At 44.4% G+C, this 24,620-nt stretch overlaps 1 protein-coding gene across 4 annotated transcripts in view; it reads left to right on the plus strand.

The window, feature by feature from the left end:
* Nucleotides 1–24,620, plus strand: part of LOC147108428 (DNA-binding protein RFX2-like) — a 160,058-nt gene that overhangs the window by 23,129 nt on the left and 112,309 nt on the right. For 3 of the 4 annotated variants that reach the window (XM_086005057.1, XM_086005058.1, XM_086005060.1), the window contains 2 exons: nt 14,067–14,191; nt 24,296–24,373. In XM_086005057.1, coding sequence (XP_085861183.1) covers nt 14,075–14,191; nt 24,296–24,373 — 195 coding nt within the window. In that variant the 5' untranslated portion in view covers nt 14,067–14,074. The remainder of the gene's footprint in view (nt 1–14,066; nt 14,192–24,295; nt 24,374–24,620) is intronic. The other variant, XM_086005059.1, reaches the window with a different exon arrangement.

A 24,620-nucleotide genomic window follows, 5' to 3' on the forward strand; every position in this document is an offset into this window, starting at 1 on the left:
CATGCTTAATTTTTTGTAGGTAGATTGGAAGCTTTTTGCTGTTCTGTTAAAGTGAGCAGGTAAAGAATGAAGAAATCCCATGTATATTTGGCATAACCGGTGAAATACTAATGGGTATTTAGTTAATGAGGAGTAGAGGCAGGATTTGGGTGATAGCATTGTTTGGTTTTCAGAGTATTCAGTGAGTTGCCTGGCAACTAGCTCCTAGAAACGGGAGTAGACTAAGTCTCCCATAGCAACTGCTGTGAATTAGCAAACAATGTGAGCTAGCACAAACATAGCCAGCCACTTTGGCTTGATTTTAATTGAACATCTGTATGTGTTTTTCTGTGATTAAATGGTGTTTGTTACACATGTCAGTGGATGTGTGAAGGTAACCTCCATTAGAATATGTGGCAAGGTACAGGTTTATAACTGTTCATCAACCAATAAAGGTGCCTCACACAGCCAAACCTTAGCTCTTGGTAAAGCAGCACTGGATATTCTAGAGGGTTGAGGCTAGTTCTTGCTGCTATTTTGATGCCGTTTATCTGGAACTGGATCAAAATAAAAATATCAAACATCTGCAGCACCAGCTACGTTATAACACTGGCATTGCTCCGTCCCAGATCACAAGAGAGGACACTTCCTCCTATCTTGTGTTTTATTCCAAGTCTGGCAGCTATCTCCAACAAATGGTTTGTTGCCTCCCTGGGGCCAGGGTCATGGATGTCACTGAGCGGCTACAGGGCATTCTTAAGGGGGAGGGTGAGCAGGCAGAGGTCGTGGTCCACATTGGGACCAACGACATAGGTAGGAAGGGGGATGAGGTCCTGCATCAAGAATTTAGGGAGCTAGGTAACAGATTAAAGAGCAGGACCTCAAAGGTTGTAATCTCTGGATTACTCCCAGTGCCACGTGCTAGTGAGTATAGGAATAGGAGGATGGAGCAGATGAATGCGTGGCTAAAGAGTTGGTGTAGGGGGGAGGGTTTTACTTTCCTGGATCACTGGGCCTGCTTCTGGGGAAGGTGGGACTTGTACAAGTCGGACGGGTTGCACCTGAACCAGAGCGGGACAAATATCCTTGCGGGGAGGTTTGCTAGCACTGTTTGGGGGGGGTTTAAACTAACTTGGCAGGGGGATGGGATACAGAGGGGAGCTGAAAGAGGGGGTGATGTGCTGCCAATGATAGAGAAAAAAACAAGTCAGCTTGGTAGACAGGGCAAATATACAAGGGCAAGGCTGGATGGCATCTATTTTAATGCAAGGAGTCTTGCAAATAAGGTGGATGAACTGAAGGTGTTGATAAACACATGGGAGTATGATATTGTTGCTATCACGGAGACATGGTTGAGGGAGGGGCAAGACTGGCAGCTCAATATTCCGGGGTACAGAATCTTCAGGCGAGACAGAGGGGGGGGGGGGTATAAGAGGAGGGGGTGTAGCAATATTAATTAAGGAGTCAATTACTGCAGTAAGGAGGGATGACATATTAGCAGGTTCCTCTAATGAGGCCATATGGGTGGAGCTTAAAAACAAGAAGGGGGCAAGCACTTTGCTGGGAGTGTACTATAGGCCTCCAAACAGTCAGGGGGCGATAGAGGAACAGATATGTAGGCAAATCTCAGAGAAATGTGCAAATAATAGGGTAATAATAATGGGGGATTTCAACTTCCCCAATATTAACTGGGATAGTCAGAGTGTGAAAGGCACAGAGGGTGTAGAATTCTTAAAGTGCATCCAGGAGAGCTTTTTGAGCCAGCATGTAGAAGGTCCTACAAGAGAGGGGGCGGTACTGGACCTAATGCTAGGGAATGTGGCCGGCCAAGTGGAAGAAGTGCTAGTAGGTGAGCACTTTGGTGACAGTGACCATAATATGGTGAGATTTAAGGTGGTCATGGAAAAGGACAGGGATGGGCCGGAAATAAAGGTTCTAAATTGGGGGACGGCTGATTTTAATAGGATAAGGCAGGATCTGGCCAAAATGGACTGGGATCAGCTACTTGTAGGAAAATCCGCATCGGAGCAATGGGAGGCTTTCAGAAGGGAGATTGAGATCATACAATGGCAACATGTTCCCGTAAAGGTCAAGGGTGGTTCCAAAAACCACAGGGAACCGTGGATGTCAGGGGATATACGAGAATGGATTAGAAAAAAAAAGGAGGGCTTTTGGCAGATACAAAAGGCTAAAGACGGAGGAAGCCCTAGAGGAGTACAAAAAGTGCAGGGGGATACTTAAAAAAGAAATTAGGAGATCAAGGAGGGGCCATGAAATAACACTGGCGAGCAAAATAAAGGAAAATCCTAAGATGTTTTATAAGTATATTAAGGGTAAGAGGATAACTAGGGAAAAAATAGGGCCCATTGGGGACAAAAGTGGCAATCTGTGTGTGGAGCCGGAAGATGTAGGAGGGGTTCTAAATGAATTTTTTGCATCTGTTTTCACTATGGAGAGGGACGATGTAGACATAGAAATAGGGCGGGGGGACGGTGATATGCTCGAACACATTAACATCGAGAGGGAGGAGGTATTGGCGGTTTTAGCAGGCCTAAAAATGGATAAATCCCCAGGCCCGGACGAAATGTATCCCAGGCTGCTGTGTGAGGCAAAGGAAGAGATTGCGGGGGCTCTAACACACATATTCAGAACCTCTCTGGCCACAGGGGATGTGCCAGAGGACTGGAGAACCGCTAATGTAGTTCCATTATTCAAGAAGGGGAGTAGGGAAAAACCGGGGAACTACAGGCCAGTGAGCCTAACATCAGTGGTGGGAAAATTATTGGAAAAAATTCTGAGGGACAAAATCAGTCTCCACTTGGAGAGGCAAGGATTAATCAGGGATAGTCAACATGGCTTTGTCAAGGGAAGATCATGTCTGACTAATTTGATTGAATTTTTTGAGGGGGTGACTAGGTGTGTGGATGAGGGTAACGCAGTGGATGTGGTATACATGGATTTCAGTAAGGCCTTCGATAAAGTCCCGCACAGGAGACTGGTCAAGAAGGTAAGAGCCCATGGAATCCAGGGTGCCTTGGCACGTTGGATACAAAACTGGCTTAGTGGCAGAAGGCAGAGGGTGATGGTCGAAGGTTTTTGTGACTGGAAGCCTGTGGCCAGTGGGGTACCACAGGGATCGGTGCTGGGTCCCTTGCTGTTTGTGGTCTATATTAATGACTTGGATATGAATGTAAAAGGTATGATCAGTAAGTTCGCGGATGATACAAAAATTGGTAGGGTGGTAAATAGCGAGGAGGGTAGTCTCAGTCTGCAGGACGATATCGATGGGTTGGTCAGATGGGCGGAACAGTGGCAAATGGAATTTAACCCGGAAAAGTGCGAGGTGATGCACTTTGGGGGGGACTAACAAGGCAAGGGAATACACAATGAATGGTAAGACCCTAGGCAAGACGGAGGGTCAGAGGGACCTGGGTGTGCAAGTACACAGATCCCTGAAGGCGGCGGAACAGGTGGATAAGGTGGTAAAAAAGGCATATGGGATACTTGCCTTCATTAGCCGAGGCATAGAATATAAGAGCAAGGAGGTTATGATGGAGCTGTATAAAACACTGGTTAGGCCACAGCTGGAATACTGTGTGCCGTTCTGGTCGCCACACTACAGGAAGGATGTGATCGCTTTGGAGAGGGTGCAGAGGAGATTCACCAGGATGCTACCAGGGCTGGAGCGCTTCAGCTATGAAGAGAGACTGGGCAGATTGGGTTTGTTTTCCTTGGAGCAGAGGAGGCTGAGGGGGGACATGAGGGGGGACATGATTGAGGTGTACAAAATTATGAGGGGCATAGATAGGATGGATACTAAGGAGCTTTTTCCCTTAGTAGAAGGGTCAATAACTAGGGGGCACAGATTCAAGGTAAAGGGCGGGAGGTTTAGAGGGGATTTGAGAGAACTTTTTCACCCAGAGGGTGGTTGGAGTCTGGAACTCACTGCCCGGAAGGGTTGTGGAGGCTGGAACCCTCACAACATTCAAGACGCATTTGGATGAGCACTTGAAATGCCATAGCATACAAGGCTACGGACCAAATGCTGGAATATGGGATTAGATTAGACAGGGCGTGATGGCCGGCACGGACACGATGGGCCGAAGGGCCTCTATCCGTGCTGTATGACTCTATGACTCTAAAGCCTGCTGTGCTGCACATATCTCTCTCTCCCCCTTATTCCAATAACTACTATCCCCACTGGATGGTGCTGTACAATTTAACTGCACCATGCAATGAAAGGGAGAAATTGGGGTTAGGCAGCAATGGGTATGTTGTAGCTGGGGGTGGGGACATTTTATTGTTGCAACCCTGTTATTGTACAATAAGGAACCACTGTTGGTTTTTTTTTTTAAAGCTACTTTTCACTAGTAGCTAATGCCAAAATGTTGCTTGTTTCTAAAATCATGTCATGGATGTGATCATACACTGAAGACTGACCATGCTTCAGCTGATGGCTTAGTAGGTAATGCCCAGTTTAGTCCAGATCAGGAGGTCCCAGACTGCACTGAGTGAGCGGAGGGCAACAATGGAGGTGCTACGATTGGCCGCTGTGCTCCCTGGCATAGCAGGAGGTGGGATGGGCATATCAGTCAACGTTATCGTTCCTGGTCACGACCCAGTGACTTGTCCTGAAAGTGTACATGTGCAGACATTGGGTGAGGACAGAGTTGAGCTCCGCGATGGTGGCCTTCACAGTTGAATACCTGACTGAAACTCGCTGTCTAGGTAACATGTGAAGAATTGTCACTCTGGAAGGCTACGGACACCAATGGAGCCCTACCCATTGACAGTAAACACCTCCACAAGCAGAGCTGAGGAAACTGGCTGACAAAAACACTTCAATCACAGATGGGACATTAAACTAGTGACCTGACAACTGATTTGTAAACTTTGAACTCTGACTCGTTCTGACTTAATCCATGAAAATACCTAATGTGAAGATCATGGGATTTTATCAGCGATAGCCGGCCAGCTCTTGTTCCCTGTTATTTTGGGCTGTGTTGAGTGGAAGGTACCTGCACAGACAGCAGGGTGCAACATGGCTGCTAATGTATACTTAGTGTGTCTTACTAGTAAAGTAACCCTGCAAACTTCAAATGCGGCAGTTCCACAATTGACCTGCTGGATTATTGCTGATTAGTGAGAGATGCCCCCTGATCTTGTGGTGTGACATCCCCATCCCCACTCCACCCATCATTCCCAGAGCAAGCTGTCAAAACTCCAAATGTACTAGGCAGATCTGTATAAAAATGGCAGTCCAGTTTGCAAATGTTCATTAATAGATCAATTCTCCTCAGAAAACCTAGTGCCTGTCACAAGATCACTTCACTCATCTACACTGGATTTCTACTGATGAGTTTGGCTGACCTACCAGATTTCAAACACTGCCTCTTGGAATGTGTTCCTCTCGCTGTTCTGCCACATTGAGCAGGTATTCAGCTTTACAGCTCGGATTTATTTTGGCCTGTCCTCGGCCCTTTTGTGAGGAAGCTTCCACAGAACCTATATAACTGGTCCTGAAACTGGCAGGTCTTGTTATCAGTGCTTTAGGTGTACTTCATAGCCCCGCCTTCTGGGCAACTTGTTGACTATTTTTGCATGCACCAACAAAGGATTTAGCCAATGAACAGAAGGGGAAAGAGACTCTGTTTCTGGCCAGAGGGGGGAAAGAGGGCTGTGATGCTGGCAGATTTCTGCACAGCAGAGCATCTATAGCAGTTAGCCAGGTCGTTGTCAGCTGCTTGTATATTTACATTGTAGTCTGTATTGCTGTTGCAAGGATGGAGATCACATTAGGTGGCACAAGTTGGAACTGAATTAAAGCTGGCTTAAAAGTAAGGATAGTTTTCAACATACTTAGCCATGTGGCAATATGATGTTGTGGCAATAACGGAACCGTGGCTTAAAAACGGTGAGGACTGGGCACTTAATATTCAAGGGTACAAGGTGTTCAGAAAAGATAGGGAAGGAAAAAAGGGGGGTGGGTTGGCGGTGCTGATTAAGGAAGATGTAGTGTTGGAAAGGGAGGATGTTCTTGAGGGGACAAGGACAGAATCCATTTGGTTAGAGTTGAGGAGCAAAAAGGGTATTGGGGTATTCTACAGGCCTCCAAATAGTGAAAGGGAGGTAGAGGAGCAAATCTGCAGGGAAATCACAGATATGTAAGAGCTATAGACTGGTGATATTGGGGGACTTTAATTACCCAAATATCGATTTGGGATAATGCTTGGGTAAAGGGAAAGGAGGGGGAGGAATTTCTGAAATGTGACCTTTTAAGGAGGAGATGTTCCAAGTACAGGCTCCTTGGATGATGAGGGCGCTAGAGAAGATGATGAACAAAAAAAGAGGGTGTATGATGAATGTTAGGTGAATTCTTCAAGGGAGAACCAGACCAAATACAGTAAGTTGAGAGGGGACGTGAAGATGAAAATAAGATTGGCAAAGAGAGAATGAGAGTAGAATGGCGGTTAACATAAAAGGGAACCCAAAAATCTTCTACCGGCATGTAAACAGTAAGCGGATAGTAAGAGGCGGGGTGGGGCCTATTCGAGACAAAGAAGGTGATCTATGCTTGGAGGCGCAGGGCAAGGCTAGAATACTCAATGAGGACTTTGTATCAGTGTTTACTGAGGAGGTAGATGCTGACAAAATATCGGTAGAAGCAATGAAAGGGGTGAAAATTGATACAGGATGTACTAGAAAGGCTGGGTATGCTTTGAGTGGACAAGTCGTCTAGTCCAGATGGCTTGCATCCCAGGTTGCTAAGGGAATTGGAGGAGGAGATAGCAGAAGGGCTTGCCATAATTTTCCAATCTTCCCTAGATGCGGGGGAGGTGCCTGAAGATTGGAAAGTGGCAAAAGTGACACCATTGTTCAAGAAAAGGTGTAAGGACAATCCTAGTAACTACAGTACAGGCCTGTCAGTTTAATATCCGTGGTGAGTAAAGTTTTAGAAACAATAATCAAGGAAAAATTAATGGGCACTTGGAGAGGTTTAAGCTAATTAAGGAGAACCAACACGGATTTGTAAAAGGCAGATCGTGTTTGACGAATCTAATTGAATTTTTTGATGAAATAATAGAGGATTGATGAAGGGAATGCAATGGATGTTGTCTACATGGATTTTAGGAAGGCGTTTGACAAAGTACCACATAGAAGGCTGGTTAACAAAATTGAGGCTCATGGAATAGGGTCAGTGGTAGCTTGGATAAGGAATTGGCTTCAGGACAGAGAACAGCGAGTTGTGGTAAATGGCTGTTTTTCAGACTGGAGGATGGTAGACAGAGGTGTTCCCCAAGGGTCAGTGCTATGGCCACTACTTTTTTTTAAATATATATAAATGACCTGGATATTGGAATACAGAGTAGAATTTCCAATTTTGCCGATGTCACCAAACTTGGATGTGGCAAACAGTGAGGGTGATACTAATCGACTGCAACAGGACATAGAAAAGCTAGCAGAATGTGCAAACAAGTGGCAGATGGAATTTAATACAGAGAAGTGTGAGGTGATGCATTTTGGCAGAAGGAACGGGGAGAGGCAATGTACACTTAATGGCACAGTTTTAAAGAGTGTGCAGGTACAGAGGGACCTGGGAGTTAATGTGCATCGGTCCCTGAAGGTGGCAGGACATATTGAGAGAGTGGTTAACAAAGCATATGGGATCTTGGGCTTCATAAATAGAGGTATTGAGTACAAAAGTAGAGAAGTTATGCTGAAACTTTATAAAGCACTGTTTAGGCCACAACTGGAGTATTACGTACAGTTCTGGTCACCACACTATAGGAAGGATGTGAAGGCCCTTGAGAGGGTGCAGAGGAGATTTACCAGAATGGTTCTGGGGATGGGGGATCTTAGCTACAAGGACAGGTTGGAGAAGCTGGATTTGTTTTCAATAGAGCAAAGGAGGTTGAGGGGTGATTTGATAGAGGTGTACAAGATTATGATGGGTTTGGATAGGCTAGACGGGGAAAGGCTGTTCTCACTAGTTAATGGTACAAGGACTAGGGGACACAGATTTAAGGTTTTGGGCAAACGGTACAGCGGGGCTGTGAGGAAAACCTTTTTTACGCAGCGAGTGCCGAGGACCTGGAACTCGCTGCCAACGGAAGTGGTGGAAGCGGAGACACTCAATGTTTTCAAGGGGAGACTGGATAGGCACCTTGAGGGAAATAAACTTGCGGGGCTACAGGGATAGAGCAGGGAATGGGACTGATTGGATTCCTCTACAGAGAGCCAGCATGGACTCGATAGGCCGAATGGCCGCCTCCTGTGCCGTTGTGACTCTATACTTGTTGCTATTATCAGAATTTCACTTTCTGATTGCTTTAAACTTTGCCCTATTCATTTGCCACTTTGTGTGCATTAACCTCTATTCAGACTTTCGGAATGTTCTGTCTCCTCTGGTTAGAAGTAGTTTGAAGTTCCTCTTGTAATGACACAATGACTGACTGGAACCAGTCATATTCTCCAGAGGTGATTAGATAAGAAATGTAAGTTTCTATCTGACTACCTTTGACCAGGACATGAATCCTATGGCTCTGTTCAACAGTTCTGTCAGCAGCAACTTGGGCTACTTCCATAGCATTGCAAGGTAAGCAAGGCAGCTCTGCTATCTTCCATACTGACCTAATGAGTTATGGGGTTGCTACCAGTGAGACTGCTCGTGTTATATACTCTTCTGCCATATTTTGCTGAAAAAACATGAACCTGGATCTCTCTATAGAAAGACCTGGGAGGCCTGTACAAGCAGCCAGTTAACTAACCATCACTTTCTTAGCATCACCTGCAATGCTCCTTGGCTTGTATAGTCCTTGCCAAGCTACAAAAAGAAAGACTTGCATTTATATAGCTCCTTTCACGACCACCGGACGTCTCAAGTGCTTTACAGCCAACTAAGTACTTTTGTACTGTTGTAATGTGGGACACACAGCAGCCAACTTGCGCACAGCAAGCTCCCACAATCAGCAATGTGATGATGACCAGATCATCTGTTTTAGTGATGTTGATTGAGGGATAAATATTGGCCAGGACGCCAGGATAACTCCCCTGCTCTCCTTCAAAATAGTGCCGTGAGATCTTTTACGTCCACCTGAGCGGGCAGACAGGCCTCGGTTTAACATCTCATCTGAAAGACGGCACCTCTGACAGTGCAGCACTCCCTCCGTACTGCACTGGGAGTGTCGGCCGATATTTTTGTGCTTAATTTTCTGGAGTGGGATTTGAACCCACAACCTTCTGACTCTGAGGCGAAGGTGCCACCCACTGAGCCATGGCTGACACACATTGGAAAATATAGTGTGCCTAAAACCCTCACAACTGCATCCTAAAGCAGCACAGTGCACAAGCTTGTGTTTGTGTAGATGTTTTCCTATTCAGCTGCTGTTGGGAGAATATGATTTCAAGTCTTCATGCTTATCAATTGCCCTGAGAGGCAGCTAATAATCCACGCCAAGCTGACTTGTCAGTTTTTCAATCCATGTTTCAGCATGAGTGTTGCACAAGAAAAATCTGCTTGTTTCACTGGGATTGAAGGTTGTCAATATGAACCAGATTTTTGGAAGGCACAGCTGGAGGCTGTTGGAACCAAAGGGATTATAGTTGTAAGGAGAACTGAAGGCTAATAGAAACAACTTACTCGCTTGTTGGTCGCACACAAACTTGAGGCAGGAAATTTTTAAGATGAGCTGATGGTTTCTGAGAATTGAAGTTACATATATTGGAAAAATTTGGACTCCAAAGAAATTGAACGTAACACAAGCTGCTAAATGCAACTTTAAAAAACTTTCAGTAATCCTCAAAGGAGCTTTCTGGAGCATTCTGGTTCTTTCTTGCATGAAGGTGAATTTTCTTCAGGATTAGTTGTACCAATTTGTTTTGAAATGAGAATATTTTCCAGTGTGAAAGCATTTAACTGAATTTATTGAGCATTCCTGTCACTGCGCTGGTGGAATTGCCAGAGTTTGGAAGTTGTGTAATTTGTATACAAGTAGAAGTTCATCTCTTCTACCCCACTGAGATTCCCATATGTAACATTTTACTACAGTGTACTGCTGTGGTGTATGATGCAGATCATAGTTGGTTTGTGTGAGTCACAGTGCCTGGTTCTGTTCTGTAGCTTGCCTGTTTCCAGTCTGTTTACGCACACATGGTTGAGGTCCCTTGGTTACCATGGAGTGACGGAGGAAAGAACCCATCCCACCTGCAGATGCAGTCAACATCTGTGGGGAAATTTGAGGAGTGACATTGAATATAATAGATTGCTACCTCCAGACTGGAAGCAATCTGTCTGGTGCATGTGAGAGCACAGATTTCAACTCCATTCTTCATCCTGGAAATCACATTTTTGTTCACTTCATGCCTTATATTAGACTTGAGTGCAAAAATCTAGGCTGACACTCCAGTGCAGTGCTGAGCGAATGCTGTACTGTCGGAGGTGCCGTCTTTCGGATGACTGCCCTCTCAGCTGGACATAAAGGATCCCATGACACTATTTGAAGACGAGCAGGGGAGTTATCCCTGGTGTTCTGGCCAATATTTCTCCCTCAATCAGCATAACAAAAACAGATTATCTGTTCATTATCACCTTGCTGTTTGTGGGAGCTTGCTGTGTGCAAATTGGCTGCAGCGTTTCATACATTACAACAGTGACTACATTTCAAATGTATTTCATTGGCTGTAAAGTGCTTTGGGATATCCTGAGGTCATGAAAGGTGCTATTTAAATGCAAGTATTTTTATTCTGGAATCACCTTTTTTTAATTTTTTTAAAATTTTTAGTCAAAAAAACGAAACCTTTTGACAGGCTTGAAGTGCAGCATAGGTTGGACAACACTGGTGATCATTTGACACATTTGTTTGATGTTTCTCTACTATCGTAACATGGTACTGTTTGAAGTCCCTACAAGTAGTCTTCATATTTTGAATATCTAACCTTTCCAGGACAAATTATTTTTCGCTTTGAAAGTAGAATTTCAACAGACACCAAAATGAAGTGTTGAAAATCAAAACTTTGTGGGGAAAGCCTCTAGATCCTCCCAGGATATCCAACTCATCCCTTTGGCACACATCCCTTTTCAGTTATTTCAGAACTCACCATAGCCTCAAATACTCTTATGTACTCTGGATTTTTCCCCTGCAATAAAACTGAATAAACTGGTGCTCCTGCTGCTTAAGTCATCACCTGCCTAAGTCCCACTGCATTTTTAGTGCTCCTCCATTGTCATGAGGCCTATATTCAGGGCTGTCTGAATTATCGTCTTAATAGTGGAACCAGAGGACCCGGCCTGCACTTGAAGGGAGGTAAATTCAAAACTAATCTGCGGCAACAATATTTCAGTGATGAGTGGCCAATCTATAGAACAGACTCTGTTGTTAGTTCAGATTTCCAGCATCCGCTGTATTTTGCTATTATACTATAGAACAGACTCCCTAGCGCGATGGCAGAAGCAGTTAGTATTAATACATTCAAATCTAACTTCGATAGATTTCTGACACAAAATTACATTTTGGGATTCAGTAAATGAGTAATTGACGTGGTAAGTGTAGCAAGCTTGGGAGGAACAGGTAGGTGACTTTAGACTTATGGTTCCCAAAGCGCCCTACCACTGGGGGTTTTCCTCACCTCATGTAGACTGATTAATAGAGATTGATTGCTATGATTTAGTCAACAACTCCATTATCGTACCATGTGACTACTGGGATGGTAGAAGGCAAACTAGAGGAACCTTGGGCCGGAATCTTCCTTACCGTGGCGGGTCCAATGCGGCCGGTGTTCGAGGCGGGTCCCGACCCTGCTCCTGGATCCATCCCGCTGTACAAAATTAACTTGCCTTAATGGGGCCTATTAAGCCCGCCCAGTGTGTTACCCAGCCCAGTTAGATGGAGTGGGTCTGGTGACGTCACTCATGACGCATTTTAAGCTAGGATCCTTAAAGCGACAGTGGCCACATTAAATTTTAAGTTTAATCTAACATAGAGGGTGTTGAATTTTTACTGTACAATAATATAATTTATATATGAGTGACAAATATTTAAATAAAATTATCATTAATATGATGCCATCTACAAATACGATCAAGAACATAATTAAAAAAGTACATTAATTGGGAAGTTATTGGTGATTTAGTTGCAAATCTATAGACTTTTTTGTATTAGTAACCGGTACAAATAAAAGTGTGTGTGTATATAGGTAATACATAAAATTAAGCAGATTTTAAATGTAATTGTAAAGGGGTGGATTTACAATCTTATGCAAGTTCAGCAGAGGAGCTGTGGAATCCCTGACACAGTGCAAGTGGTGCTTACAATGTGTTTCTGGGATTTCTGTAGCTCTTCCGTTGAAGTTAACAATGGACAAGAGAGAACCTCCAGAAATTCACCTTTAAAGTCTCGGACTGAAAAATTAAATTGGTCATATTCAGGGACTGAAAGCAAATTGAACCAGTGGAATGAGTGAGGAGAATGAAATTGTTACGGTTGATGACTTAATTTAATGTTTAACTGGACAATCGGTGTACTGAGAGGAAAAACCTGACCAGAAACAACACACACATTTATTGAAATGGTATGTGTCATTTTTTATAGTGCAGGTCAATTCACTGCAATTACTGTTGAGTTGGAAGGCAACAGCCGAGAATGGCCAGTGAAAAATTAACGTTTACCAGTAGCTTTTCAAGTAGAACAGACTCTCCTTCAATGTGTTAGCTGATGTAAACATGGTTTTATTTTGGTTTTCCATGCTGTCAAGTTATTCGCTGGAGCAATGGCCACAGCACTCACTCCTCAGGTTTGCAGACATGGTTCCCGAGCTGTGTGAATCCCGTGGCCATGCAGGGAAATTTAAAAACTAGAGGGAAAAAGGCTCTTCAGTGCCTGTAAAGTACAATGATTTCAATTGGGTCCCCCGCTGCTGCCGGTCGGGTCGTCTCCACGCTGTCTGATGCGCCTGTGGGAAAGGTGCGTGGGAGCGAGTTGACAGTGGGTACCCGACCCGCTGTCAAAAGAAAAACTTTCCCACTTGACCTACCACCAAGGAAAATTCAGCCTTGGGTCTTTTTTCATCTAGCAATTCCTAAGTTTTTTTGTTGTTTCTGGGGCCATGTCAGCTTAGCTGCTTTTCTAGGTTGGAGTGTATAGCTAATGTATGTAATAGCTTATAGCTTTTACAATGCTGGAAAGAGTTACAGAATGGCATACTCTGTACAAAAGGCATCTCAGACATGGTGTTCAATATGCAGGCATTTGAAAGATGAGTTGGTGAATCTGGCGTGGCTTCAGAATCAAAGGGAAAATAGCAGATTATGAATGACATCTTGGGATTTAGCGGATCTTATAAATGCAATCCTAGTGAAGATCAACATTTAGCGTTCCATAATGTAAACATCCACATCTATTCATTGGATTTTTAATAAGATGTTTATTTATCCGAATACACACAGTTTTAACACAGGGTGTCAGCCTTGGCTCAGTTGTAGCACTTGCTACTGAGTCAGAAGGTTGAGGGTTCAAACCCTTCTCCAAAGACTTGAGCACAAAATCTAGGCTGACACTCTAGTGCAGTACTGAGGGAGTGTCAGATCCTGTGGCACTATTTCGACTAAGAGCAGGGGAGTTCTCCCCTTTGTCCTAGCCAAAATTTATCCTTCAACCAACGTCACTAAAACAGATTATCTGGTCATTATCTCGTTGCTGTTTGTGGAACCTTGCTGTGTGCAAATTGGCGGTTACAAGTCACATTACAACAGTGACTGACTACGCTTCAAAACGACTTCTTTGGCTGTGAAGTGCTTTGGGACATCCGGAGGTCATGAAAGGCCCTGTAGAAATACAAGTTCTTTTATTTTGAAGCTTTGTAACAACCTTTGCTATAATTATCTGAATCACAGAAATCAAAGTTGAAATCATGATAAAAGCTTCAATCTCTGACCTGTATTTAATTTTACTATTGTATAATATTAGTCCCTGATGGCCTGTAGCTGGCCACAGATCTCTGCAGTTCTCTGTGCCACCGCTGCATGCATACTCTGTTACCACCGCTGCAGCATTTCTCTGGCTAATGACTCGTTTGTCTTTCTGTTTTGATAGAAACTAGCATGCAGAGTTCAGAGGGTGCGTCCGACTCGGCATCGACTGTGACCCTGCGGACATCCACTGCCGGTCCACCATCTGTGCAGGCGGCAGTGGTACAGCAAGTGCCAGCGCCACAACAGGTGTGTATCTGGAACGCTGACGTCACTGCGACCCTGGAGGGCCAATATTGTACTTGGTTATAGGAACGTACAGTCTCTACAGGATCTGTCCAGTCCCAAAAACTAATGCCTCTCAATTGCCAATCCTTCAATATCTATTTAATTATCCTTCAGGTCTTTCCACGCTAACTGCCTTCCTGCACATTGGGTTCCCCTTGTCCTCACCTTTCACCCCACCAGCCTCCACATTCAACGGATCATCTGCCGCCATTTCCGCCACCTCCAACGTGATCCCACCACCAAATGCATCTTCCCCTCCCCTCCACTTTCAGCATTCCGTAGGGACTGCTCCCTCTGAGACACCCTAGTCCACTCCTCTATCACCCCCAGCACCCCTTCCCCTTCGCCCGGCCCCTTCCCCTTCGCCCGGCACCTTCCCGTGCAAGCGCAGGAGATGCAACACCTGCCCTTGTACCTCCCCTCTTCCCACTGTCCAGGGCCCCAAGCACCCCTTCCAGGTGAAACAGCGATTTACTTGTACTTCTTGCAATCTAGTATACTGTATTCGCTGCTCACGATGTGGTCTCCTCTACATTGGGGAGACCAAATGCAGATTGGGTGACCGCTTTGCAGAACACCTCCGTTCAGTCCGTAAGGATGACCCTGAGCTTCCGGTCGCCTGTCATTTTAATTCACCGCCCCATTCCCACTCAGACCTCGCCACACTTGGGCTCTTGTACTGTTCCACGGAAGCTCAGCGTAAGCTCGAGGAACAGCACCTCCTCTTCCGATTAGGCACTTTGCAGCCTTCCGGACTCGATATCGAGTTCAACAATTTCGGATCATAACCTTGGCCCCCATTACATTTTTACTTATATTTTTTATCCACACTTTTTTGTTTTGGCTTTCCCCCCCCCCCCTTTTTTTCTCTCCCACATGGCAGCTGTCTCTCATTCTGCCAGCGCATTTCACACCTAATCTAGAGCTGTCTTTTGTCTCCACTAGTCCTATCACCATCTCGTCTCATTTTGAATACCTCTTAATGTCTCTTCACTTCTCTTTTGTTCTCTCCCAGCCTCCAAACTGGCCTCTTAATTTGTTTCATTTCCTGTGCTTTTTCAGTCTTGACAGGGTTTTGAACTGAAACGTTGACTCTATTTCTCTCTCCACGGATGTTGCCTGCCCTGCTGAGTTTTTCCAGCATTTTCTGTTGTTATTTCAGTTAAATCTAAACTGTCTATGCCTCTTTTAAGCCAGAGCTCATGCCCCCTGGTGAAGTGCCTTGGGATGTTTTAGTGCTATATAAATACAAGTTGTTAGTCCTCGTGTTTGTGGCAATCTCTGATGTCTTGTTGGCTTCAATTTATCTACTGCTTTTAAGAATATTGAACACTTCAATATTATCTTCCCTGAACTTTGTTCAGAGCAAGCAATCTCCGTCTGTTCAGCCTCTTCATAGCTCGGATGCCTTAAGCTCCGTATCAGTGTGGTTGTACTTTCCTACACTGGCTCCAATGGCAGTAAGGCAATCAGAATTATACACCATACTCGTTCCCTTGCATTTGTCCACCTTAAATTCCATTTACCACTCATCTGACCAGCTTCCCAAACTATTCCCATTCCTTTTGTATTTGGCTTGCCTGTTCCCCATTGTTTGAAACTGGCCCCCTAATTTAGTGCTATCTGCTAATTTGCAATGTTGTTTCTCGCCCAGCTCCAAAACAGCAATGATCCCAGTAGTAATCCTTGTGGCACCCCAATAGTGATCACTAGTTGATGCAACTCCATTCACAATTGATCTTTTGCTTTCTCTGGTTAACCAGTGTTCAATCCCCCCTTTCTACCTTGTGGACTCATTGCTTGTGTGGCATGGCAGTAGAAGCCTGGCTGAAATTTAAATACACCGCACCCATAGGATTCCTCTTTCAGGGAAGTTTGTTGCCTGAAGCATTCTTCCCATAAATCAATGCTGACCATCTCTGGCCATCCCATACTTGTCTTGAGTGTTTCATTGTCTCTGCTTTCAGGATGCTTTCTAACACTTGACTCGGGACTGAGGTTAGGCTCATTGCCTGTAATTACTTGGTCGGTCTCTATACTCGTTATTTTTGAAGACTGGTCACTTTCCTTGGGCAATACTTCAGTTTCTAGCAATTCCCTGAAGATTGTGACAAGGGCACGACAGAATTCACTGGCCATTTCTTTGAGTACCGCCGTACAAAGTCTGTCCAGGATTGGTGCCTTGTCTTCCTCCAACTCCTTCAGCCTATCAATGGCAGCCTAATCTGAAACTTCCATTTTTTCCACTGTGCTCCCTTGGAATTCAACTTCATGCTGGGAAGACTACCCATGGTCTCCTTCACCAACGTAGAAAAGAAGAATTCATTTAGTATATTTGCTATCTCTTGGTCAATTGACGTTATTTCAGATTTAGGTTCTTTCAGTGGCCTCACTATCTCTCTCCACCTGTTTGCTGTGAATATCTTTAGCTATTAGAAGTAAAATTCAATATCTATGCCACTTGTTACTTTTTCCCCCACACGTTTTGTCACTTTTTTCATTGTTTTAAAATGAAAAAAGTTGACAAAACGTGTGGGGGAAAAATAATGGGTAATGCCTGTGTAAACTCAGCAATCGGGCCACTGGGTTCTCACTATTCTTTCAGCATGCTTTCTGAAATTTTGTATGTGCCATTTATTTTCTTCTCCATAATTGTAATTCTTAATAACTAAAATAAGAGTTTAAACAAAATAATACATTTTTAAAATTATATGTTTAACAATGCCATGATTACATTTATCCATTGAATTGTATTGTTTTATGTCTTTTCATGCTTTCATTAAAGCTTTTACTTGAGGGTCTGTGCTTCCCTCAAACCTGGGCTTGGGTTGAGTTTTTTGCCCAGAGCTGTGACACTGAGCTGATTTTGGGTTGTGCAGCCTGAGCATGAGCTAATGCCGCAGGTTTCATTAGCATCATTCAGTCAGCTGCGCTCGAGTATTTTTCTTGAGCAATGATCTGTTAAACTAAAAAGCCATTCAAAATTATTTGATTAAACTAGAAGACAAACTTCAAAAGCTTTACTGAGGCAAAATTCATTATTGAATTTAAAAAAAATACGAACTGTATATTAGTCATTTCCTTTTCTCTCTCTCTGTTCTGATGACACACCTGTTACAGCCTCTGTTTTGTGTTCTACACACTTTTAAAAAGTATGGGGGGTGGTGGCGGGGGAGAAAATGTTTATCTTTTAATGTTGCGTTGTTTGTTTTGTGTATGTACACCCCAGGTCTCTGTTCCTGCACCCCCTTTAAAATTGTACCATTTAGCTTATATTGCCTCGCCTAATTCTTCCTCCCAAAATACATCACTTCACACGTCTCTGCATTAATTTCATCTGCCATGTGTCTGCCAATTTCACCAGTCCCTCTCTGTCCTCCTGAAGTCTGCTACTATCCTCCTCGCTGTTTACTGTATTTCCAAGTTTTGTGACATCTGCAAACTTTAAAACTTTTGCTCCCATACCCAAATCCAGGGCATTAATGTACATCAAGCACAGCAGTGCTCCCAATACTGACCCCTGGGGGACACCACTGTATACTTCCCTCCAGTCTGGAAAAACAACTGTTCACCACTACTCTTGGTCAATTTTGTATCTATGCTGCCACTGCCCCTTCAGTTTTGCTAACAAGTCCATTATGTGCTACTCCCATCGTGTCAATCGCAGATAAGGCTATCTCTGACCACTTCCTCGTATCGCTCTCCACCCACATCCCCCTTCCACCTGCCCCTGGAAAAAACTCTTCCCCCAACTCTCTTACAACTGCACTTATGAAATCCCAACTGTCCAGCCTTTGGCCCTCCATTCACGACATTTCTGCAGCTACCGATCTGCTCAACCACACCCTCACCACCACCTTTGATGCCCTAGTCCCTATTAAAACAATTGCGCTCTCACACCCTGGCCGTTCCCCCTGGTATGGCCCTCATCTTTGCTCCCTTAAGTCCAAGGGACGCAGACTTCAACGGATATGGCGGGCAACTGGTTTAGCCATTCACTGCCAGATCTGGCTGGACCACATAAAGCATTATCGGGTCCCGCTCTCATCTGCCAAAATTGCTCTCGCTTCCAGAATCATTCTGGAATGCAAACAAAAACCCCAGCTTCTATTCTCCTGCCCACCGTCGTCTTAAACCCCTCTCCCCTGTCTCCTCCAACCTCTCCTCCGACAACAAGTGTGAGGAGCTCATGGGCTACTTTGTCTCTAAGATTGAGACCATCCGTTCAGCTGCCTCTGCCACTTCCCTTCCTTCCCATTGCCCACTGGGCTAAACTTCCTCTAAGGTTCCCCCCTGCCCTAGCCCTGAATTCACATCTTTCTCCAGTTTCTCTCCGATCTCCCCTCATGACCTCTTCGCGCTCATCTTGTCTATGAGACCCACTTCTTGCTCCCTCAACCTTATTCCCACCAAACTGCTGACCACCCAACTTCCTTTACTGGCTCCCATGTTAGCTGACATTGTTAACAGTTCTCTCTCCTCGGGTACTGTCCCCCTCTCCCTCAAATCTGCCGTCATCACCCCTCTCCAAAAAAACCAACCCTTGACCCCTCTGTCCTTGCAAACTATTTCCCCATTTCCCTTTTCTCTCAAGTCCTTGAACGTGTTGTTGCCTCCCAAATCCGTACCCGCAACTCCATGTTTAAATCCCTCCAATCAGGTTTGCGCCCTTGCCACAGTACCGAAATGGCTCTCATCAAAGTCACAAATGACATCCTTTGTGACTGTGACAAAGGTAAACTATCCCTCCTCGTCCTTCTTGATTTGTCTGCAGCCTTTGACACGGTTGGCCACTATTCTTCTCCAATGCCTCTCCACTGTCGTCCAGCTGGGTGGGGCTGCACTCACCTGGTTCCATTCTTACCTATCTAATCGTAGCCAGAGAATCACCTGCAACTGCTTCTCTTCCCGCTCCCGCATCGTTACCTGTGGTGTCCCCCAAGGATCTATCCTTGAGCCCCTCCTACTTCTCATCTACATGTTGCCCCTTGGCGACATCATCCGAAAACACAGCGTCAGTTTCCACATGTACGCTGATGACACCCAGCTCTACCTCACTACCACTTCTCTCGACCCCTCTAAATTGTCAGAATGCTTCTCCAACATCCAGTTCTGTATGAGCAGAAATTTTTTCCAATTAAATATTGGGAAGCGAGAAGCCATTGTTTTCGGTCCCCGCCACAAACTCAGGTCCCTTGCCACTGACTCCATCCCTCTCCCTAACATCTGTCTGAGGCGGAACCACACTGTTAGCAACCTTGGTGTCATATTTGACCCTGAAATGAGCTTCCGCCCACATATCCGCAGCATAACAAAGACCGTCGCCACCCTGGCCTCAGCTCATCCGCTGCTGAAACCCTCATCCATGCCTTTGTTACCTCTAGACTTGACTATTCCAACACACTCCTGGCTGGCCTCCCACATTCCACCCTACGTAAACTTAAGGTCATCCAAAACTCGGCTGCCCGTGTCCTAACTCGCACCAAGTCCCGTTCACCCAGCACCCCTGTGCTCGCTGACCTACATTGGCTCCCGGTGAAGCAATGCCTCAATTTCAAAATTCTCATCCTTGTTTTCAAATCCCTCCATGGCCTCGCCCCTTCCTATCTCTGTAATCTCCTTCAGCCCCACAACCCCCCGAGATCGCTGCGCTCCTCTAATTCTGCTCTCTTGAACATTCCTGATTATAATCGCTCCACCATTGTCGGCCGTGCCTCCTGTTGCCTGGGCCCTAAGCTCTGGAATTCTCTGCCTAAACCTCTCCACCTCTCTACCTCTCTTTCCTCCTCTAAGATGCTCCTTAAAACCTACCTCTTTGACCAAGCTTTTGGTCACCTGCCCTAATTTCTCCTTATGTGGCTCGGTGTCACATTTTTTGTCTTAATACTCCTGTGAAGCGCCTTGGGATGTTTTATTACTTTAAAGGCGCTGTATAAATACTAGCTGTTGTTGTTTATCAAACTCCTTTTTGAAAGTCCAATTTAGTGATGCAGTTAGGGTTATGGTTATTTTCCAGTGCTAGTCCATGAATGACCTCTGGGTTTCTGGTCTGGTACGATAACAATGAGGCTACAGTACTCATTTCCCCTGGTTGTTGCTTAATATTGGGTTCAATATCACTGTTTGGGTGGATTCCTTGACTAATTGTTCCTATAACAATCTAATATTGTGTTTTCACTCCTATTGTATCCTTTACAGATTTTCCAATCTATCCCTGGTAAATTGAAGTTTCTCAAGTGGTGGTGCTACACTGCTGCTCTTGCCTTTCTTACTTGCCTCTCATTTCTGTAACCCAATTCCTGTCCCTGCTGTCGCCCTCTGCCTCCACTATTACTTCCATAATATCCTCTTGTTGGCCCCTGTCCTCAGCTCCTTGTGTTACCCAGTAGAAGTCATGTATCATGTGCGAACCCTTCACATTCATCAAGTTCATTCTTCTCTTCAGCTCCTTGGCTAACAATAGTCTTGACTGAAGTCCTCATCTCTGGTCACTATATAAATACACAAAATATACTTGAGGCACTGGTTTCATTTATCTTCCATGTTCCTGTGTCGTTTAGGCACAATCTAACTATTTACAGACGGCGCACAAATATAAAATATCCTTGTTTTAAAATTTTCTGCTTCTGTCTGAACTATTAAAGGAAAGACTTTGTCAAGCTTCTTAACGCAGGTAGTAGTGTATGACTTTTCAGAGGACCCCACTTGGTAGAAGGTACTATGGGTGACTGATGTTCAAATGTGACTTGCAGATTCCTATCAGAAAGCTTCAACAAAAGTGGGGAGTCCTTGTTCTACATATATTTACTGGTGTCTTTCATTTTATGTAGGGGGTCAAGTCTGTTTTTACAGCAGGTTCTATACTTACAGTTGATATGCCAGATGACATTTACAAAGATTAGCGCAGGTTGCTTTATTACTGTAGGCTTTTATTAAGGAGGAATCTATTGTTAATTACCCAGGAAACGCTGTCCAATATATATTAGAAAGGGATGAGCTAAGAGCTGATTAGAAGGTTTCAGTATTAAAAGATGAAAGATATTGTTTGTTTACTGTAGTGTTCTATACAGTGGGATATAAACAATGGAACTGTATGGGCATGCATGCTGTCTGATGCTTTATTGCTCACTATTTGCAAATAGAGGTTTCTGTTTCACAAGAATGAAATGATTGGGCGACCTGCCATTTCATGGTGACTGAGGATTCATTGTGATGCTTTAAAATAGCAATAAACTTGAGCTTCAACTAATTTTTGAATGTTCTCATGGAAGGTTCTACTACGACAAATTCTCAGGCCTGTAAAATTCATAAAAGGAGTCCCCTTATCTTGAAGTAAGAGACTAATTTCCAGTTTTGAAGAAGGGTTTCAATCCGAAACGTCAACTCAAATTTCTCTCCACGGATGTTGCCTGACCTGAGTTTTTCCAGCATTTTCTGTTGTTTAATTGAAGCCATTGGTGTATCGATAATGCTAATGATTAGATAACTTGTAGGGCTGAACGTGTATGGTCATTTAGCACATTCCAAGAAGTGGAGGGAGTCTATATGCGTTATACTGTATCTTTTTTGTTTGTTGGGTTTCAGGCAGTGTGAATCTGAAAAGGGTTTATCCTCCAGTGTTAACTAACTGAAAAAATGGAATCTAATTTCTGATGGTCACCCAGTAATAACCTTCAGCACTCTTGGGTTAAGTGTGTTGTTGCTTAAGATGCATGTTGGGGGGTTTCAACATTATAACCTTGTATAAGTCACTGGTGAGGCTGCATTTGGAATATTGTGTACAATTTGGGAATGCGTTCTCACTTGAGTAGATTTAGAAAAGAGTGATGAGGATAATTCTCGGACTTGGGACTCTGAATTATGCAGAAAGACTTGCTGAGGGGGAGAGGAGGAGGAGGAGGAGAAATGATTGAGGTGGGACATGATTTGAATCTTTGAAATGTTGAGAGTAAGGAATAACATAGATGCAAGCAGGCTTTCTGACTTGGTCAGTGAGTGCAGAACCAGAGGAATCCCTCCTTGATGAGCCAGTGGGTAACTGCACTGGTGTAGCACTGAGCCATTCCGGCAGGTTTGGTCCTTGGTCTGATTAAGTCAGAGCAGCAGTGGGAGGACACTACAGTTGGCTTCAGAGTCCTCCTCTGGATTTCTATCCAGTGAACCTTGTTGGAAACTGCGAGTGTCATGAGGACAGGATTGGGCTTTACTGTAATGCCCTCTCGGTGGAATAGCCTGCCAGATTCACACGTGAGAAACAGCCACTTGTGGATGTTGCGAAGGGGCTACTAATGCTCATGGAACAGTTTCCCAGTATGAGGTGCTGTCTACAGGGGAGGAACAGAGAGAATTGGTGTGCTTTTTTTCAGAGAAATAAACTGGAGGATAGAAGGGCACAGTAGTGTAGTGATTGTTACTGGACTAGTAATCGAGAGGCCTGAACTAGTAATCCAGAGAATGTCTGTTCAAATCTCATGGCAGTTTGAGAATTTGAATTCAGTTATTTAGAAAACTAGTATCAGTAAAAGTGACCATAAAGCTGTTAGATTGTTGTAAAACCGCAACTGGTTTACTAATGTCCTTTAGGGAAGGAAACCTGCCATTCTTACCTGGTCTGGTCTATATGTAACTCCAGTCCTACACAAACATGGTTGACTCTTAGCTGTCTTTTGTCTCCACTGGCCTATTACCATCTCGTCTGGTTTTGAATACCTTTTAATGTCTCTTTTACTTCTTTTGTTCGATCGCAGCCCTGCCTTCGATCTATTTTATTTGCTTTCCAGTTTTGAAAAAGGGTTTCGACCCGAAACGTCAACTCAAATTTCTCTCCACGGATGTTGCTTGACCTGCTGAGTTTTTCCAGCATTTTCTGTTATTTCGGATTTCCAACATCTGCAGTATTTTGCTATCGTAGTAATCCAGAGGCCTGGACTAATGATCTGAAGTTCAAATCCCACTAGGGAATTTAAAGTCAGTTAATTAAAGAAATCTGGAATAAAAACCTAGCATCAGTAACGGTGACCATGAAACCCATCTGGTTCCCTAATGGGAAGGAAATCTGCCGTCCTTACCTGGTCTGGCCGATATGTGACTCCAGACCCACAACATTGCTGTGGTTGACTCTTAACTGCCCTCTGAAATGACCTTGCAATTCACTTAGTTGTATTCATGAAGGCGGCTCACCACCTCCTTCTCAAGGGCAATTAGGGATGGGCAATAAATGCCGGCGACGTCCACATCCAGTGAACCGATTTATATATTTAAAAAAAAAATTGTGCCAAGGTGCAGTCCCCACTGTAACGTTTCCATATCCTTCACCCTCGAGTACAGGTCTTGATTTGGTGGCAATTGTGCTGAATTTGAGTCGGCTTATCCCATAGGCCCATGTCCTGTGGTAACTGCTGGCTCCCAATCTCATAACTTTGTTTCAGGCCATTAACCAGAGGGAGACTGGACAAGTGGACTCCGCATACACCAATTAAATTCAGACACCAGTGCTAAGACTATGCAATAGGATCTCCCAGTATAAGGGCTCAATGCGTTCATCTGTAATTCCCGCAGCGGAGGCATTAACCCATTTAAAATAAACTTCAACTACAGTAACAGAGAGAGAACTTTCAGATGGATTCATGAAGCCTTTCCATGCCAATATCCCAAGGCATAGTTTCAGGACTGGGTTAATTGTTTAAAATAAATATGTAAAGGTGGCAGATTACACAGCCAGTTAATCAAAAGAACTATTCTGTAGAGTAGGGGACATGAATTTCTACCCTTGATTCCTTGTATGTCATCACTGAGGGGCTGCCAAGTTAAGCTAGGCATGTTCCTGGAGGCAATGGAGAAATCATAGGTGAGGTGACCATGGAGAGCTCTTTTGAGCCTAATATTAAAGGCCTAGGATGAGGTGGTTGTCCCACCCTCTAGACTGGGAATCCTCATTGGTGCAGGAGAGAGTGAAAAAAAAGCCTTTAAACATGGACCAACGAATAAAATGAAAAGTTTAACCTTGCATCCTCCACACATAATTTAAGGAGACAGTAGCTTACCTTTACTCTTTGTTGCCCACAGCGGCTGGTGGTCCAGGCAACGGGCTCTGCTCAGAAAGGAGGCCAGGTACAGCAGCTTCAGGTTCAGAGAGTGCAGCAGGTAAGAAAGGGCTATAATCCTGAAGGAGGCAGCAGTGTGACCGAACCTGATCAACCCACAACCTTCATACTACTTTCATTTCATGGTTCTTTTCCATGATTTTTAGTGCAGAACTAAAATATGATTCCAAGTTGCTTAGAGGTGCAAGACTGTGTCTGTTTACGGTTGAATGATTTCCACCTTCACTTTTCTCCCCTCTCCCAGTGCCATGACGTGTGGAGGGAGGGGATGGTTTTATGGTTATCAG

This window comes from Somniosus microcephalus, chromosome 13 (genome assembly GCF_052327205.1).
Source record: "Somniosus microcephalus isolate GS21.2 chromosome 13, FLI_Smic_1.0, whole genome shotgun sequence".
NCBI classification, from domain to species: domain Eukaryota; kingdom Metazoa; phylum Chordata; class Chondrichthyes; order Squaliformes; family Somniosidae; genus Somniosus; species Somniosus microcephalus.